We start from the raw sequence: 19,771 nt of genomic DNA on the forward strand, positions 1-19,771 counted from the left end.
CACTTCCATCTATCCAACATTCCTTATACCCCAGAATTGGAGGCAGTTCATTCAGCCATCTATGCTCTCTGATGTGAAATGTCCTTCCTAAACATCTTTGCATACCTACCACCTGTCCCTTTTATGCTGCATGTCAAAACTATCTCTGAGATGTTTTGTCTACATGCCCACTTATTAGGTCAGTGTCAATTATGTCTTATGCTCCTATGAATTACCTTGGGCTGTTTTGCATAGGAACAGGAGTTAGCCATTCTGCCCATTGTGTGTGCCACACCACTCAATACATCAGTGGCTGATAGAGCTTACTGATAGAGTCTTTTACTGACCTCATCTTCATAATACTATATGCCGCTGGCAGTCAGAAATCTGTCAGTCTCTCACTCTATAAGTTCTCAAAGTATGAGCTTCCATAACCCTCTGGGATAGAAAGTTTCAAGAATTCACACCCTCTGAGTAAAAAGATTCTTCTCATTGCAGACCTAAGTGGCATTTCCTTTATTTTTAGGTTGTGTGTCCTGGTTCCCCCAATCAGGGAAACCATCTTATATATATATCTATCTGGTCTGTCCCTTTCAACTATTGTATAAGTTTCAAAGAGATCACCTCTCATTCTTTGAAACTCTGGGAATATAAGCCTGGTTTTCCCAATTTACCTTTGCTTCATTTCATGTATTGCAATAATATTTATCCTGAGGTGATTCCTCCAAATAGCTTGCTGCACCTGCACGGTAGTTTACAGTGACTGATGTACAAATAAACCTAGGTCTCCTTGTCAATCTATACTTTCCAAGCTAATACCATTTAAGTAATTCTCTGCACATTGGTTTTGCCTTCCAAGAAGAATCGCCTCACATTTTTCCATTTTAGTTTCCATTTAATTTTCTTTTCCAATTGTAATTTCTTGCCCATTTCCTAAACCTAGATAACAAGTGTTCAGGGCCAGCATATTCCTGTTAGTGTTGGCAGGACTAGGAAACACTATATAACTTCAAATATTGAGGCTCTTGTCAAGAAAAAGGCAGAGATGTATGCTAGGTATAGGCAGCTGGGATCAAATAAATCCCTCTTGAGAAAAGGGGGTATAAGACTACACTTAAGTTGGAAATCAGGACGACAAAAGGTTACATGAGTTAGCTTTTGCTGATAAGGTAAAGGAGACTCCAAATCAATTTTACAAGCATGTTAAGGGAAAAAGTGTACCTAAGGAGAGAATAGAGCTCCCTAATGATCCCATTGAGGCAATCTATGTGTGGAGTCACATGAGGTGGACGAGATCCTGAATGAATATTTCTCGTGATTATTCACAGTGGAGAAAGATGTGGAAGTTAGAGTACTCAGAAATAAATAATAATGTCTTGAAAAGAATTTGCATTACAGAAAATGAGGTTCTGGAGGTCTTAAAACATATAAGATAGATGTGTTCCTGATCATGTGTATCCCAAGACATTGTAGGAAGCTAGGGAAGAAATTGCAAGGCGCCTAGTGAGATACTTGTTTCAACAATGGCAATTGGGCACATAAGTGCCAGAAGACTGGGGAGTGGCTAATATTATGTCATTATTTAAGACAGGCTGAAAGGAAAAGCCAGGAAACTACAGACTGGTGAGCCTGACATCAGTGATGCATAAATTATTAGAGGGGATTCTGAGAGACAGTATCTGTGTGCCTTTCGTAAAGCAAGGACTAATTAGAGGCAGTCAGCATGGGCGTGGGAAATCGTGTCTCACAAATTTGAACTTTGAAGAGGTAACCAAGAAGATAGATGAGATCAAAGCAATAGATGTTCTCTACATGGACTTTAGGAAGGCCTTTGACAAGGTACTTAATGGTAAACTGGTTAGGAAGGTGTGATCACATGAGATTCGGGGAGAGCTAGCCAATTGGATACAAAATTGGCTTGACAGTAGGAGTCAGATGGTAGTGGTGAAGGGTTGTTTTTCAGACTGGAGGTTCAGTGACCAGCAGTGTATCACAAGAATGAGTGCTAGGTCCACTGTTGTTTCACATTTATACAAACAATTTGGATTAGAATATAGGAGGCATGGCTAGTAAATTTGTGAATGACACCAAAATTGGTGGTATAGTAGACAGTGAAGAGGGTTAACGATGGGTATGGTGGGATCTTGATTAACTGGACCAGTGGGCCAAGAAATGGCAGATAGAATTTAAATCAGATAAATGTGAGATGTTGCATTTTGATAAGACAAACCAGGGTCGTGCCATTAATGGTAGGGCTCTGGGGAATGTTGTTGAGCAGTGAGACCTTGTGATGCAGGTACAAGGTTCCTTGAAAGTGCTGTCAGAGGTAGACAGGTAGGTGAAGAAGACATTGCCACATTTGCTTCCAATGGTCAGAACATTGAACACAGGAGTTCGGACATAATGTTACAGCTGTACAAGCTATTGGTAAGGCATACAATTCTGATCACCGTGTTACAGGAAGGATGATATTAAACTGGAAAGGATGCATTAAAGATTTATAAGTTTGTTGTACTGGGACTTATTTTCCCTGGAGCGTAGATGAATGAGGGTTGACCTCATAAAGGTTTATAAAGTCATGACCGGCATAGATAAATGAATAGCCAAGGTCTTTTCCCCTGAACCCAAAGCTAGAGGGTATAGGTTTAATTTGAGAGGGCAAGATATATAAGGGACCTGAGGGGCAAAATTTCTCACAGACAGTGGTGCGTATATAAAACGAGCTTCCAGAAGAAATAGTAGAGGCGGATACAACTACAGCATTTAAAAGACGTTTGGGACTGATACATGGATAGGAAAGTTTAGAGGGATATAGACCAAATGGAGGCAAATGGAATTAGTTCAGTGTAGGAAACCTGATTGACATAGACAAGTTGGGCTGAAAAACCTGTTTCCGAACTATGTACCTCTGACTCTGACTCTGCCAAATCCTACTGAAGATGTTATACATCTTCCTCACAACACACATTTCCACTTTGCTTTGTATCATTTGCAAATTTGGGAATATGTATTTGTTTCCCACTTTCAAATCATTGATATGTATTGGGAACAGCTGGTGCCCAAATTCTATTTCTACTAATATCCCACTAGTCGCATGAGAATGACCCACTTATTCTTGCTCTGTTTTCTGTCTGTTAGCTAATCATTAATCCATACCAGTGTATTACATTCAGTGCCATGTGCTTTAATGTTTCAAACCAGCCTTCTGGAAGCACTTTATCAAAATCCTTCTGAAAATTTAAGTATACTATGTCCATTGACTCTTCTCTATTAGTTTTTTAAGTAATCTGTTCAGGAAAAACTCCAAGTTCATCAAACATGATTTCCCATTCACAAATCCATGCTGACTATGCCAATCAGATCATTATCCATTTAGTCTATATCTATCCCATTCTTTATAACAGTTCCTAGAATTTTCTCTTCTACTGATATAAGACTAGCAGGTCTATAGTTTCCTATGTTTTCTCTCGCTCACTTCCTACTCTGCAATAATCTTTCCAGAATATATAGAATTTTGGAAGATAATTACCAATGCATCAACAATAGCTATTGTCACTTCCTTCAACATGCTAAGATAAAGACTATCAGGTTCGAGGGATTTATCAACTTTTAGTCCCATTAATGTCTCCAGTGCTAATGCCACTTTTCTTCAACACAATTACATTAAAGAGCTATATAAATGCAAATTGTTGTTATTATTTTTACTGTATTACCACAATCCCATGACTACATTTGGCCCATATCCCACTAAAACTTTCATATACATATCCAAATATCTTTTAAATGTTGTAATTGTACCTCTATCCACTACTTCAGTTCTGAGGGAGAGTCACTTGACCCAGAATGTTAATTCTGATTTTTCTGTACAGATGCTGCCAAACTGACTGAGCTTGTCCAGCAAATTATATTTTTGTTTCTGATTTACAGCATCTGCAATACGATTTTCTCTTCCTCTGGCAGTTCATTCCACACATGAACCATTCTCTGTGCACAAATTTGGCCCTCGTGTTCTTTTTTAAAACTTTCTCCTCTCTCCTTAAAAATATGCCCCCGAGTTTTGAACCCCTCCCACCCAAAGGAAAATACGCTTTCTATTCAACTTATCTATGCCCCTCATGATTTTCTAAACCTCTATAAGGTCACCCCTCAAACTCCAATGTTCCAGTGAAAAATATCCCCGTCTATTTTCATAACTGAAACCCACTATTCCCAGCAACATTCTGGTAAATCTTTTCTGAACCCTACTTCCAATAGCAAGGTGACAATAACTGCAAACAATACTCCAGTGTCACCAATGTTTGTACAACCGCAACATCATCCTGACTCCTATAGTCAAAGCTCTGAGCATTGAATGCAAGCATACTAAGCGCCCTCTTAACCACCTTGACTATTTGTGATGCAAATTTCAAAAAATTATATACATGAAACCCTAAATCTGTCTGTTTTATAACACTGCCAAGGACTGTACCATTAACTGTATAAGTCCTGTGCTTGTTTGTTTTACTAAAATGCAATACTTGTATTTATCCAAATTAAACCAAATTATCAAAATTAATTGGGCGACTTAGTAGTTAGCACTGCTGCCTTATAGCACCAGTGTCCCAGGTTCAATTCCAGCCTTAGGCGACTCTCTGTGTGGAGTTTGCACATTCTCCCCATGTCTGCGTGGGTTTCCTCTGGGTGCTCCGGTTTTCTCCCACAATCCATAGATGTACAAGTCAGATGAATTGGTCATGCTAAATTGCCCATAGTATTAGGTGCATTAGTCAGGGGTAAAGAAAAGGTAGGGGAATAGGTCTGGGTAGGTTACTCTGCGGAGGGTTGGTGTGGATTTATTGGGCCAAATGGCCTATTTTCATACTATAGGCAATCTGACCTAATTAAATCAGGAATGAGGCCTCGTTCCTGATGAAGGGAATCTAATCTAAACTGCCATCTGCCACTCCTCAGTCCATTGACTCAATTGATCAAGATCTCTTTGTAATGTTACATAACCTTCTTCACTGTCCACTTTGCCACCAATTTTGGTGTCTTCACAAACTTAGTAACCATGCCTCGTATATTCTCATCCAAGTTGTTTATATAAATGACAAACAAAGGTGGACAGTAATGATCATTGTGGAATACTGCTGGTCACAGGCCTCCAGTTCAAATGATGATCCTCCACCTCCACCCTCTTGTCTCCTAAAATCAAGCCAATTTTGTACCAGCAAGGAGGCAAGCTCACTCTGAATCCCCTGTGATTTAACTTTACTAATTAGTCTACCATGCAGAACCTTGTCGAAGGCATCACTAAAGTCCATACAAACAAGTCTACCACTCTGCCCTCATTAACGTTTTTGCCTACTTCCTCAAAGACTCAATCAAGCTTGTGAGACATGATTTCTCTCATACAAAACCATGATGACTATTCCTAATCAGTCTTTGCCTCTCCAAATGCATATAAATCCTATCCTTCAGAATCACTTCAACAACTTATCCACCATCGATATCAGGCTCGCAGGTCTACAGTTCTCAGGATTCTACTTAAAGTATTTTTTAAACAAAGACATAACATTAGGCATCCTCCAGTCCTCCAGCACCTCAATCATTGTTGCAAATGATGCAAATATTTCTGCTAGGGGCCTGCAGTTTTTTTCCCTAACTTCCCACAACTTCCCAAGATACACTTAATCAGGCCCCAGAGATTTATCTACGTTTTATATTTTCTAAGACCTCCAGCAATTTGTGTTTGATGTTTAAATCTTTTTTCTTTACAAAGCTTCATTTAAACTTTCTGTTTTGATTCCTCAGCTATCAACGGTTTTCTTTTTGGAAATTTGCCTGGGCTGAACATGTGCCGTGGCCAGTCTATTTCTTGGCACTTGTTTTCAATAGGAAATGAAGTTGATATTCATTCAGCATACTTCCATGGCCAGATTCTCATTAACAAAGGTCATAAAGTGGATGTCATTAGTCTTTTTCCAGCTACATTTGTCACTGTACAAATGGTTTCCAGGAATGTTGGAAAATGGCTGTTAAGCTGTCAAGTGAATGACCATATTAAAGGTGAGAAATTGAGTTATTGACTTTAGCTGGATTGTTTTACGTTTTCTTTACTAGGAAAGCTAAAGAGGATTTGTTGGTTGAGAGAGATTTTTTAAAGTTATGTTTGATCAAAATGTAACAGAGATGGTCAGTTGGTTATTTTGCCAAATCCTGGCCTCAGGTTTAACTCAACTGACGTTGTGCAAGCAATGGTGTTTTTAGGGCTTGGGGAGCTTGAACATCAGGACTTTCATGATTCTGTGGTGTGTAGCACTTATCATTTTTTCATCTGAGGCTGAATCCACCACCTTTGCATTCAGCTAATAAGGAGAGGGATTGGTGCCAAAATTGGCAGCCTGCCACTAAAATGTAAGTAAATAGTAATCAGTTCAATTGTTTCTAATTGGGTTGAACTGAACCTTTAACAAACTCAATGTTACCTTGCTCATGCCATACTGAAATCAAACCTGGGTCCCGGGCACCAAGGCAGTAGTGCTAACCACTGAGCTACCGTGTTGCCCTTGTCCTTCTAGGTGGCAGAGACTGAGAGTTTAGAAGTTGCTGTTGAACGGATTCCTTGGTGAGTTTCTGTAGGGTATCTTGTGTGTAGTGCACACTATTACCACTGAGCATTGGTGGTAGACGGAGTCAATGTTTATATTGCTGAATGATGTGCTGATTGAATAGGCTGTTTTATCCTGGATGGTGTCAATCTTTTTGAATGTTGTTGGAGTCAGGTCCATCAGTCAAGTGTGGAATATTGTATGACAATCTTGATTTGTACAGTGTAAGTTTTGAAGGACAGGCTTTGTTCAGTTAGGAAGTGACTTACCCACCTCAGAATTTCCTGTTTCTATTTTTCTCATATTTTTCTCAGACAGCATGGAAACAGACCCTCCAGTCCAACCAGTCCATGCCAAATATAATCCCAAGATAAGCTAGTCCCACCTGCCTGCTCTTGGCCCATATCCCTCCAAATTTTACCTATTCATGTACTTATCCAAATGCATTTTAATCATAGTTGTACTCACATCCATCACTTCCTTAGGAAGTTCATTCCATACGTGAACCACCCTCTCTGTAAAAAAATTGCCCCCATGTCTTTTTAAAATTTCTCTCCTCTCACCTTAAGAATGTGCCCCTAGTCTTGAAATACTTCATCCTTGGAAAAAGCAACTACCATTAACTTCATACACTTCATGACTTTGTAAACTTCTATAAGGTCGCCTCTGAACCTTCTATGCTCCAGTGAAAAAAGTCCCAGCCTATCCAGCCTTTCTTTATAACTCAAACCTTCTATACCTGGCGACATCCTGGTAAATCTCCTCTGAACCCTCTGCAGTTTATCTTCCTATAACTGGGCGACCAGAACCGGACACAGTATTCCAGAATACCCTGTACAACCTCAACATAACTTTCAACTCCTGTGTGCCAAATGCCTTTTTAACTATCCTGTCTATACGTGAGGCAAACTTCAAAGAATTATGGACCTGCACACCTAGGTCCCTCTGTTTTACAACACTACCCAATGCCCCACCATTAATTATAAAAGCCCCACCCTTATTTGTTGTGACAAAATGCCTCTGTATCTTTCCTATAGTAGGGCGACCAGATCTGGACACAATATTCCAAGTGTGGTCTCACCAGGGACTTGTAGAGCTGTAGCAAAACCTTGCGGCTCTTAAACTCGATTCCCCTAATAATAAAAGCCAAAACACCATATGCTTTCTTAACAACCCTGTCCACTTGGGTGACAACTTTGAGGGATCTATGTACTTGCACACCCAGATCCCTCTGTTCCTCCACACTGCCAAGAATCCTGTCTTTAATCCTATATTCAGCATTCAAGTTCGAACTTCCAAAATGCATCACTTCACATTTATCCAGGTTGAACTCCATCTGCCATTTCTCAGCCCAGCTCTGCACCCTGTTTATGTCACACTGCAGCCTGCAGTAACCCTCTATACTATCGACGACACCTCCAACCTTTGTGTCATCAGCAAATTTACTAACCAACACCTCAACCTCCTCATCCAAGTCATTTATAAAAACTACAAAGAACAGAGGCCCAAGAACAGAGCCCTGCGGGACCCACTCAACACTGACCTCCAGGCAGAATACTTTCCATCTACAACCACTTCTGTCAGCCAACCAATTCTGAATCCAGATAGCCGAATCTCCCTGTATTTCATACTTCCTGACTTGATGAACGTGCCTACTATAGGGAACCTTATTAAATGCCTTGCTGAAGTACAGCAGTAGTGCTTATTTCTCCCCAACAACCATGTCATGTATGAGCAAGTGCAGGAAATAGTGTAGCAACATTGAGTGCAGAAAATGTCATTTGTATTTCACTACTAGGAAGAAAAAATACCCAAGTGACTAGTGACAAGCATTGCCCCTTTTTGTCTTGGTTAGATTTTTCCTTTGTTTCCTTTCTTGGAGCCAGTTCCTTGAACTGAGGAGATTCTAAATCCCTGTTTGTATAATGTTTTCCCCTTAAACCCAGACACTACCACCAAACAGTGGTAGTGCTTATTTTCCCCTAGTACCCATGTCATGTGTGTGCAGGCATGGGACACAGTGAAGAAACATAGAGTGCAGAAAAAATTATTCATATTCCACTACTCGGAAGAAAAAACGCCCAAGTAGCCAGTGACAAGCAGTGCCCCTTTTGTCTTGGTTATATATTATATTTCTTTTTTTACCAGAAGGCAAATGTCTCCCCATCCAGAGAACTAACTTTTCCCCACAGTAACAATGGTTGTGGCCAGCCAGCTCGGAGTCATTATCCTTAACTGAAGTGATTCCAGATCTCCTGTTTTTTTTTATTATTATAAACCCTACACTACTGCCAAACTGCAGTAGTGCTTATTTATTATCTAGCACCCATATCAGGTGTGTACAGGTATGGGACACAGTGAAAAAATGAATACAGAAAACTTTATTCATATTCCATTATCAGGAAGAAAAGAAACACCTGAGTGGCCAGTGACAAGCAGTGCCCCTTTTGACTTAGTTATATACATATTTATTTTCTTTTTTCTCCCCCAAGGAAATTCTAAATCTCCTGGTTATTTTTTTTCTTTAGAAGGCAAATGTCTCCCCATCCAGAGAACTAACTTTTCCCCACAGTAACACTGGTTGTGGCCAGCCAGCTCAAAGTCACTCTCCTGAACTGAGGAGATTCTGACTCCCCTTTATTTGGATATATTTTTGTAAACCCCACACTACTGCCTAACAACAGTAGTGCTTATTTTTTTTTGTCTTGGTTATACTGATCTGCCAGGGCTTTCCTTAATTGCCCCTGATTAACAATCCCAATCAAGTATCCTATAGTCAACAAGATCCAGCTGGTTTCAATCACTACACAGCAATGTGTATCCTGTGCCTGGCCAAGGTATGACTGATTTGCTCCTGACCTTTCAGTTAGGGAGGAGGAATGTTACCTTTTGTTGTCTTTTCACTGATGCTGCCTGAGAAGTGGTGTATTTCTGGCATTTTCTGGTTTTATAGCATCGGGATGCAGCTTCTGGAGAAGAAAAAGATTGCCAATATAATTTCTTTTATTGAATCTTTGTGCCCTTTTAACACTTAAGATTTGTGTTTTCTTTATTCTCTAGCTGGTATGCAAGCATTGTTTGTTGTCCAGGAATGTGGGCACCATTATTCAGAAACCACACTTACTGGTAAAGAAAGAAACTACTTCATTGCAGCTGAAATAGACCGGTGGAAATATGGTCCAACAAACAAGAATTTATTTAATGGTCAGCCACTAGATGCAGAAGGAAGGTAATTTTAAAATTAATTGATCTGTAATACTGGTTAAATGTGTATATGTTCTTTCAAATCTTCTGGGCATACCATTTCATGCATGCAGCTGATTTATGAACAAGTGTATTTAAAAAGTGGCAAAGAGACAGGCCAATTAGGGAGTTAACAAGGGCTGGCATGGGAAAGGGCTTGCTTTTTCACAGGGCAATTCCACCAGTGCTCATATAGGAAGGAGCTGTACCAATGGATGAGATTCCACCCAACTGCAAATGGCCAGCTACCTAGTGGAAAAGGTAAGTACAGACTGACAAAAACTTAGTCTGTAGGACTGGCGGTTATTGAAAAGAAATGAAACCATCTTAAGTTTAAATGAGATTGGAAAGGAGAGCATGCAGCAAACAGAAGGGAGGATACAAATATTCAGAGAATAAATATAGCTAAACAGTGGAAGTGGTTTTTTAAAAAAAATCTTAAAAATGAGACCATAAGACATCGGAGTGGAAGCAAGGCCATTTGGCCCATTGAGTCCACTCTGCCATTTAATCATGGCTGATGAGTGTTTCAATTCCACTTACCCGTACTTTTCCCCCATAGCCCATAATTCCTTGTGAAAATAAGAGTTGCTTCGAAAAATGAGTTAACAGTCTGTACAGCTGTGGACACAAGGTGAAAAATTAAAACCAGGGAACTGGTGGCAGTAATCTATTTCTAGAAGTCAGCTGTAGTACGGGTTGTTGAGAGATAGAACTGGAAATCAAATATTGTAGGGTATCATATATTTAAAAAGCCATTGTAGGAAAAGGAGGAGGTGGATTAGCTGCACTTAACGGGGCTAATATAATGAGAGTGGAAAAAGAAAATAATGCAGTCATTAGTACAACAGAAATAGAATCCATTTAGATAGAGATGTGTCATGGAATCAGAGAGGCTCAATCACACTGTGAGAGATGGTCTATCCACAATGGTTCTGCTCATGCTGGATACAATGTAGTGTACAAAATCCCATGCAAGGACTGCACAAAACACTATATAGGACAAACAGGAAGACAGCTAATGATCTGCATCCATGAACACCAACGAGCCATGAAATGACATGACCAGCTATCCTTAGTAGCCACACACGCAGATGACAAGCAACATAAATTCGACTGGGACAACACTATTATTATAGGGCAAGCCAAACAGAGAACAGTCAGGGAATTCCTAGAGGCATGGCACTCATCCACAGATTCAACCAATAAGCACATCAACCTGGACCCAATTTTCCGGCCACTGCAGCGGACAGCTGGAACTGACGACCGGAAGCGGCAGATACAAATCACTACTAATGCCGGAGGAAAGATCACAGAAGCGCTTCAAAGGAGGCTCCCAAGCACTGAGGATGTCACCTAGACAGGGAACGAAACGTCTGCAACACAAATTCCCAGCTCGGCGAACACAACCACAACAACGAGCGCCCGAGCGACAAATCTTCTCCCAAACTTTGAATGGTCTATAATGCACCAAACGATAGAAGGCAAAGGAAAAGTATGGAGTAAGTTAGGAAATGATTATGAATGAATTAGACACCTATTCATGGAAGATTTAAAATACCAGTAAATTAGTTGACCATAAGAGGTAGCTAAACGGCATAAGGGAATAAACATTTCTGCAATGTGTGCAGGATTCCATTCTAACCCTGTGCATACAAGCCCAAAAAGGGAGGATCCACAGGTGGATATGGTAATGGGGAATGAACTGGAGCAGATTAAAGAAAGACATGGGGGAATATTGAGGCAATAGTGACTATAAATATATAAAAGTTTGGGATAATAATTAATAAAGAGTTGAGAATGATAAAGACCATGATACTTTATTGGAGAAAAACTGGTAAGTTCTGAAAGGAGATATTGGATAAAGCAATATCAGAAAACAATGGTGTCAAATCACAGGAGAAAATTATTAAAATATATTCACCACAATACAATAAAGTTATATTTTGCTAAAATCAAGAATGACCTAAATATAGTACCGTAAGATGCCATAAATGATGATAACAACTTGAGGAAAAAATTGAACAGGAGAAAAGTGGCATTTACTGTGTACAGCATTACAAAAGAGATTCTGAGAGAACTCAATAAAATTAAGAATGTAAAAAGGAAATATACGCTTAAAATTTAAAAGGGCCTATAAGTAACATGGATATTTTAAGTTACACAAAAACATAGGTATTGAAACTTCCTTTTGTTTTTGTGTATAAACTACCAAAAGATTGGAAATTATTACACTACTGACCTTGATATTATGAATGACTGAGAGCTTTGAGAGAGTAACAAGACAATCTGTTCTAAAGGGAGTGTTGAGTTGCTGTTTTCTTTTGGCTGTCATTTTGAATCTGGGTTTCCCTGTGATTCACGACTCCTCTAAAGTACTCCATTAAAATAGCAGAGGAGGATTTTAAACGCTCATCCTCGCAAGCTGAAAATGGCAGTAATGTTGACTAGTTACCTGCACCATTTTCCTGCATGAGCCAAGTTGCTGGACATAGAAGTGGGATTGGGAGTTCAGACATAATTTTTTTAAAGGCCTTCTGGCTTGGCTGCACAAAATTCCAGACCAGTGAGGAGAACAATACCAGAAGTGATCAATGTAAAATAGTCACCAAGAAATCAAATTGGACATTCAGAAGAAACTTTGCTCAGAGAATACTGAGAATGTGGAGCTGGCTACTGCAAGAAGTAGCTAAGGCAAACAGTATAGATGCATTTGTTGGGAAGTTAAATGGGCATAATGGAGGGAAGGAAGTTGAAGATTCTGCTGATGGCAAGGGCAGGGACTTAAATCATGGGGCCTGGTCCTGCTCCTGGTTACCGATTCACCCTGACTGAAGCACAGCAGGTCCCAGTTATTAATCTCTGCGTTCTCTCCCAGAATATGGTAATGATAAAATTACCTTAGGGCTGCTCTCTCATTATGTAGAGACAAAGCGGGACAACTGATAGCAGTTTAAACTGAGCGTTACCACCCCTGAGGGGAGGGGTTATGGTAGGAGAGTCCTTCATGGTAACCTCAGCCAGTGTGGAAATTGAACCTACATTATTGACATCACTCTGCATCAGAAAGCAGCCATCCAACCAACTAAGCTAACCAAATCAAGACCCTGGTAGATGGGTATAGAATCATAGAACCCCTACATTGTGGAAACAGGCCCTTTGGACCAACATGTCCACACCAACCCACCAAAGAGTATTCCATTCAGACCCACTCCCCTACCCTATTACTCTACAGCTCCCCCTGACTAATGCACCTAACCTACACACCCCTGAACACTATGGGCAATTTAGCATGGGCAATTTAGCATAGCCAATTCACCTAGTCTGCACATCTTTGGACTGTGGGAGGAAACTGGAGCACCCGAAGGAAGCCCACACAGACACCGGTGGTATGTGCAAATACCACATGGTCACCCGAGTCGGAAATCAAACCTGGGTCCCTGGCACTGTGAGGTAGCAGTGCCAGCTGCTGTGCTACTCAAAGGGCTGTAGGAAGTCACTTAAGAAAGAAGAGCAAAGAAAATTTATAGCCCAGGAAAAGGCCCTTCGACCCTCCAAGCCTGAGCCGATCCAAATGTACTGTCTAAACCTGTCGGTCAATTCCTAAGCATCTGTACCCCCCTGCTCCCCACCTACTCATGCATCTGTCCAGACGTATCTTAACTCAATCAACCGTGCCTGTCTCTACCACCTCTGCTGGCAATGCGTTCCAGACGCCCATCACCCTCTATGTAAAGTACTTGCCATGTGTATTACCCGTAAACTTTCCACTTCTCACCTTGAAAGCATGACCTCTCATTGTGGAGTCCTTCATCCTGGGAAAAAGCTTGTCTCTATTCACCCTGTATGACTTTGTAAATCTCAATCTGGTACCCCCTCCATCTCCTTTTTTCTAATGAAAATAAACTTAATTTACTCAACCTGTCTTCATAGCTAGCACCTTCCATACCAGGCTACATCCTCTTAAACCTTCTCTGCACCCTCTCCAAAGCGTCCAAGTCCTTTTGGTAATGTGGTGACCAGAACTGTACCCAATATTCTAAATGTGGCTGAACCAACATCCTGTACAATTTTAACATGACTTGCCAGCTCTTATACTCAATATCCTGTCCAGTGAAGGCAAGCATACTATATGCCTTCTTGACCACTCCTGTGCAGCAACCTTCAGGGTACAATGGACCTGCACTCCCAGATCTCTGTACCCATCAACCTTTCCCAAGGCTCTTCCGTTCATTGTATAATTCGCTCTAGAATTAGTCTTGCCTAAATGCATCACCTCACATTTGTCTGGACTGAAATCCATTTGCCACTTTTCCACCCAACTCTCCAGTCTATCTATATCCTCCTGTATTCTCTGACAGTCCCTTATGCTTTCTGCTACTCCACCAATCTTCATGTCATCTGCAAACTTGCTGATCGTACCAACAGTGTCCTTTTCCAGATCATTTATGAATATTGCAAACAACAGTGGCACCAACACTGACCCCTGTGGAACACCACTGGTCACCTTTCTCCATTTTGAGAAGCTCCCTTCAACTACTACTCTGTCTCCTGTTGCTCAACCAGTTCTTTATCCACCTAGCTAGAACACCCTGCACACCATGGGACTTCACTTTCTCCATTAGCCTACCATGGGGAACCTTATCAAACACCTTACTAAAGTCCATGTATGTGACATCAACAGCTCTTCCTTCATCTATCAACTTGGTTACTTCCTTGAAGAATTCTATTAAGTTGGTGAGGCACGATCTCCCCTGCACAAAACCATGTTGCCAATCGCTGATAAGCCCATTCTTTTCTAAATATAAATAGATCTATCCCTCAGTACCCTCTCCAGCAACCAACACTGACGTCAGGCTCACTTGTCTGTAGTTGCCTAGAATATCTCTACTACCCTTCTTGTACAGGGGGACAACATGAGCAACTTTCCAGCCCTCTGGCACTTCACCTGTATTTAAGGTAGCCACAGAGATATCTCTCAGGGCCCTTGCTATTTCCTCTCACTTCCCTCAGCAACCTGGGATAGATCCCATCCAGTCCTGGGGATTTGTCCACCTTAATAACCTGTAGGTAAAAACAATAACTGCAGATGCTGGAAACCAAATTCTGGATTAGTGGTGCTGGAAGAGCACAGCAGTTCAGGCAGCATCCAACGAGCAGTGAAATCGACGTTTCGGGCAAGAGCCCTTCATCAGGAATAAAGGCAGTGAGCCTGAAGCGTGGAGAGATAAGCTAGAGGAGGGTGGGGGTGGGGAGAGAGTAGCATAGAGTACAATGGGTGAGTGGGGGAGGAGATGAAAGTGATAGGTCAGGGAGGGGAGGGTGGAGTAGATAGGTGGAAAAGGAGCTAGGCAGGTCAGACAAGTCCGGACAAGTCAAGGGGACAGGACTGAATTGGAAGTTTGAAACGAGGATGAGGTGGGGGAAGGGAAATGAGGAAACTGTTGAAGTCCACATTGATGCCCTAGGGTTGAAGTGTTCCGAGGCGGAAGATGAGGTGTTCTTCCTCCAGGCGTCTGGTGGTGAGGGAGCGGCGGTGAAGGAGGCCCAGGACCTCCATGTCCTCGGCAGAGTGGGAGGGGGAGTTGAAATGTTGGGCTACGGGGCGGTTTGGTTGATTGGTGCGGGTGTCTCGGAGATGTTCCCTAAAGCGCTCTGCTAGGAGGCGCCCAGTCTCCCCAGTGTAGAGGAGACCACATCGGGAGCAATGGATACAATAAATGATATTAGTGGATGTGCAGGTGAAACTTTGATGGATGTGGAAGGCTCCTTTAGGGCCTTGGATAGAGGTGAGGGAGGAGATGTGGGCACAGGTTTTACAGTTCCTGTGGTGGCAGGGGAAGGTGCCAGGATTGGAGGGTGGGTTGTTTGGGGGTGTGGACCTGACCAGGTAGTCATGGAGGGAACGGTCTTTGCGGAAGGCAGAAAGGGGTGGGGAGGGAAATATATCCCTGGTGGTGGGGTCTTTTTGGAGGTGGCAGAAATGTCGGCGGATGATTTGGTTGATGCGAAGGTTTGTAGGGTGGAAGGTGAGCACCAGGGGCGTTCTGTCCTTGTTACGGTTGGAGGGGTGGGGTCTGAGGGCGGAGGTGCGGGATGTGGACGAGATGTGTTGGAGGGGATCTTTAACCACGTGGGAAGGGAAATTGCGGTCTCTAAAGAAGGAGGCCATCTGATGTGTTCTATGGTGGAACTGATCCTCCAGGGAGCAGATACGGTGGAGGTGGACAAATTGGGAATACAGGATGGCATTTTTGCAAGAGGTAGGGTGGGAAGAGGTGTAATCCAGGTAGCTGTGGGAGTCGGTGGGTTTGTAAAAAGTGTCAGTGTCAAGTCGGTCGTCACTAATGGAGATGGAGAAGTCCAGGAAGGGGAGGGAGATGTCAGAGATGGTCCAAGTAAATTTAAGGTCAGGGTGGAACGTGTTGGTGAAGTTCATGAGTTGCTCAACCTCCTCGCGGGAGCACGAGGTGGCGCCAATGCAATCATCATTGTAGCGGAGGAAGAGGTGGGGAGTGGTGCCGGTGTAATTACGGAAGATCAACTGTTCTACGTAGCCAACAAAGAGACAGGCATAGCTGGGGCCCATACGAGTGCCCATGGCTACCCCTTTGGTCTGGAGGAAGTGGGAGGATTCAAAGGAGAAATTGTTAAGGGTGAGGACCAGTTCGGCCAAACGAATGGGAGTGTCAGTGGAAGGGTAGTGTTGGGGACGTCTGGAGAGGAAAAAACGGAGGGCCTGGAGGCCCTGGTTATAGCGGATGGAGGTGTAGAGGGATTGGATATCCATGGTGAAGATAAGGCTGGGGAAACGGAAGTCTTGGAGGAGGTGGAGGGCGTGGGTGGTGTCTCAAACGTATGTGGGGAGTTTCTGTTTAGGGGGGATAGGACAGTGTCGAGGTAGGTAGAGATGAGTTCAGTGGGGCAGGAGCGTGCTGAGACAATGGGTCGGCCAGGTTGGTCAGACTTGTGGATCTTGGGAAGGAGAGAGAACCGGGCAGTGCAGGGTTCCCGGACTATGAGGTTGGAAGCTGTGGGTGGGAGATCTCCTGAGGTGATGAGGTTCTGTATGGTCTGGGAGATGATGGTTTGGTGATGGGGGTGGGGTCATGGTCGAGGGAGCAGTAGGAAGAGGTGTCCTCGAGTTGGCGTTTGGCTTCAGCGGTGTAGAGGTCAGTGCGCCAGACTACCACTGTGCCCCCTTTATCCGCTGGCTTAATGGTGAGGTTGGGATTGGAGCAGAGGGATTGGAGGGCTGCGCGTTGTGAGGGTGAGAGGTTGGAATGGGGGAGGGGGGTCGACAGGTTGAGGCGGTTAATGTCCCGGCGGCAGTTGGAAATGAAGAGGTCGAGGGCAGGTAATAGGCCAGCGCGGGGTGTCCAGGTGGATGCAGTGTGTTGGAGGTGGGCGAAGGGGTCCTCGGAAGGTGGGCGGGAGTCCTGATTGTGAAAGTAAGCTCGGAGGCGGAGGCGACGGAAGAAGTGTTCGATGTCACGGCGTGTATTAAATTCATTGAAACGTGGACGGAGGGGGATGAAGGTGAGTCCTTTGCTGAGGACTGATCGTTCGTCCTCAGTGAGTGGGAGGTGTGGAGGGATGGTGAAAACTCGGCAGGGCCGGGAGCTGGGATCTGGTGTGGGTGTGGAGCTGGGAGTGGGGTCGGAGCCAGTACCTGGAATGGGGGTGGAGGCAGTGACTAGATACATAAATTGTAAAAATAAAGGGTGGTTCTCCCCCACTCACAGTAAAAAAAGCTTTTGTCAAGTGTTGTCAATGAAGATCAATAGGTTCATGAATAAAGGTGAAATGCATCTTATGTTACTGCACATAATGGTTAAAGGTCATGCCTCACTAACTTGATTGAGATTTTTGAGGAGATAACAAAGATGATTGAGTGAAAAGTGGTTGTTGTTGTCTACATGGACTTCAGTAAAGCCTTTAGCAAGGTTCCTCGTGGTAAACAGATACAAGTGGCGAAGTCAGGTAGCCAGCTATCTGATGAAAGAGCAGCAGTCCAAATGCTTATATTTCCAAATAAACTTGTGGGACTATAGCCTGGTGTTATGATTTTTTAAACTTTGTCCACCCCAGTCCAACACCGGCACCTCCACATCTTAGTCATGGGAGACCGAGGGTAGTGGAACAATACTTTTCTGAGTGGAAGGTTGTGACTAGTGGTGTTCTACACGGATCAGTGCTGGGCCCTCTGCTGTTTGTGGTTTACATAAATGATTTGCAGGAAAACATGGCTGGCCTAATTAGTAAGTTTTCAGATGATACAAAGAATGATGGAATTGTGGATAGTGAAGAGGATTGTCAGAGGGTAACAGCAGGTTGTAGATCAGTTGGAGGCATAGGCAAAAAAATGGCAGATGGAGTTTAATCTGGACAAATGGATTATGTAAGGTCAAGTACAGATGGAAATTATACAGTGAATGGCTGTGATGATGCTGTCACTTGAAAAGCGTTATTTTGTCCTTGCTGTTTTTGAAGAAAGGTCATAAAGGCAGAGGTACCAAAAAATCTAGTTCAATAATGGAAGGGGAGTGGCCAGTTCTCCCAGTTCAGGTTTTTTCTAGTTTGACTTAGTTGTAGTAGTCTCGAGTAGTGTGAGTCCAGGGGAGTTGCAAACTTTAGTACAGAACACCTGACTTTCTTCTGAGATCTCTGTCTTGATGCTGCTCGCTTCTGCCTGGAAGTTTGTGTTTGAATTTAGCTTTTTGCCAAGAGGTGTGTTTAAGAGGTGTGACTGTGTTGTAGCAGTTAATTAGTAATAGTTACTATATTGGGTTGCTTAAATTTTTCAATAGCTAAGTTATTCTAAATTCCACTTTCTTTCCTTCATGTTTCAACTGTAGTGTTTAAATAAATTCTGTTTTGCTTAAAGTGAGTGGTTTGACCAGCTACATCACACCTGTAATATCTACTTCACATCTGCCTTTAAAATAAGAAAATGTTAGAGTGTAGGCTACCTTCTTAAAATATTTGGAGGGGGTCTAGCGTCGTTCATAATAGACTGGGGGCTCTTGTCGGGATTGTTTCTACAATTCGGCTTTGGATTTAGGATTGTTAGACTCAAAGGTGGTGAGTGGTTGGTATTAGTGCTTTTTGTTCTGGTGTTGAATTCAGTTAGTTTAAACAGTGCTTTGTGTAGTAATGGCTCTTTGGTCACTAAAGATTTTCTAGGGGTGAAATAAATGACTTTGGGGGTTTTACAAAAAAGTTTGTAAGGCAAAACTATTGGCATTGGCAGACAAGCAGGGTTGTCTTTGTGAAAAAAGTTGGTAATTACAGCAAGAGTTCAGCATTTAAATTTGCTGGAAATGCCATCAGAATCTTTTGGAAATTGGTAGAATTCAATTGCAGATGAAGCAGTGTGAATGTAAAAAGGAACTGAAATGGTTTCAATTACGGTTAAAAGCAGAACAAAATGAAAAGAAGAATTGCTTTGGCAAAACAAAAAGCAAAGGAGAGGAAGTCCCTTGAAAAAGGGGAAAAAGTGAAAGAAGGAAGGGAAAAAATGTGCGAGGAAACTGAGAAAGGGGGAGAGCGTTTGAAATGCAGGAGCTAGCAACTAGACCAGAAAGTTGATGTAATGGGATAGAGGTGAAGGTAGAAAGTAGGCTTAATGAGGATGGTGTTAATGAGCAAACCCATCGCAGTGAAAGGCGTGGTGGGGATCTGTTTAAGTATATCCAAGCGTTGCCTAAATTTGATGAAGAGGATGTAGACGCTGTTATGAAGTTGAAGGCATATACTGTATCTTTAAGAGAGTGAAATTTGGCAAGCCCCTGTCATGTCACAGTGTGTGCTGGAAGATTGAAAGTGTAATATTTGGCTGTAACCTAGATACCAGTTTGGACAGTTGTCTGGAAAGACCACCACCTGCCATTGTTAGACAGACTGCCTGAATACACACACAATCAAATATACCTTTTTCATATGAAAAGTCTGTGTGG

General features: G+C 42.5%; 1 protein-coding gene across 1 annotated transcript in view; it reads left to right on the forward strand.

The window, feature by feature from the left end:
• hephl1a (hephaestin-like 1a) overlaps positions 1-19,771 on the forward strand; it is a 141,020-nt gene that overhangs the window by 39,776 nt on the left and 81,473 nt on the right. Inside the window, exons 5-6 of the mRNA XM_072577820.1 lie at positions 5,773-6,027; positions 9,630-9,798. Coding sequence (XP_072433921.1) covers positions 5,773-6,027; positions 9,630-9,798 — 424 coding nt within the window. The remainder of the gene's footprint in view (positions 1-5,772; positions 6,028-9,629; positions 9,799-19,771) is intronic.

This window comes from Chiloscyllium punctatum, chromosome 9 (genome assembly GCF_047496795.1).
Source record: "Chiloscyllium punctatum isolate Juve2018m chromosome 9, sChiPun1.3, whole genome shotgun sequence".
In the NCBI taxonomy this organism is placed as follows: Eukaryota; Metazoa; Chordata; class Chondrichthyes; order Orectolobiformes; family Hemiscylliidae; genus Chiloscyllium; species Chiloscyllium punctatum.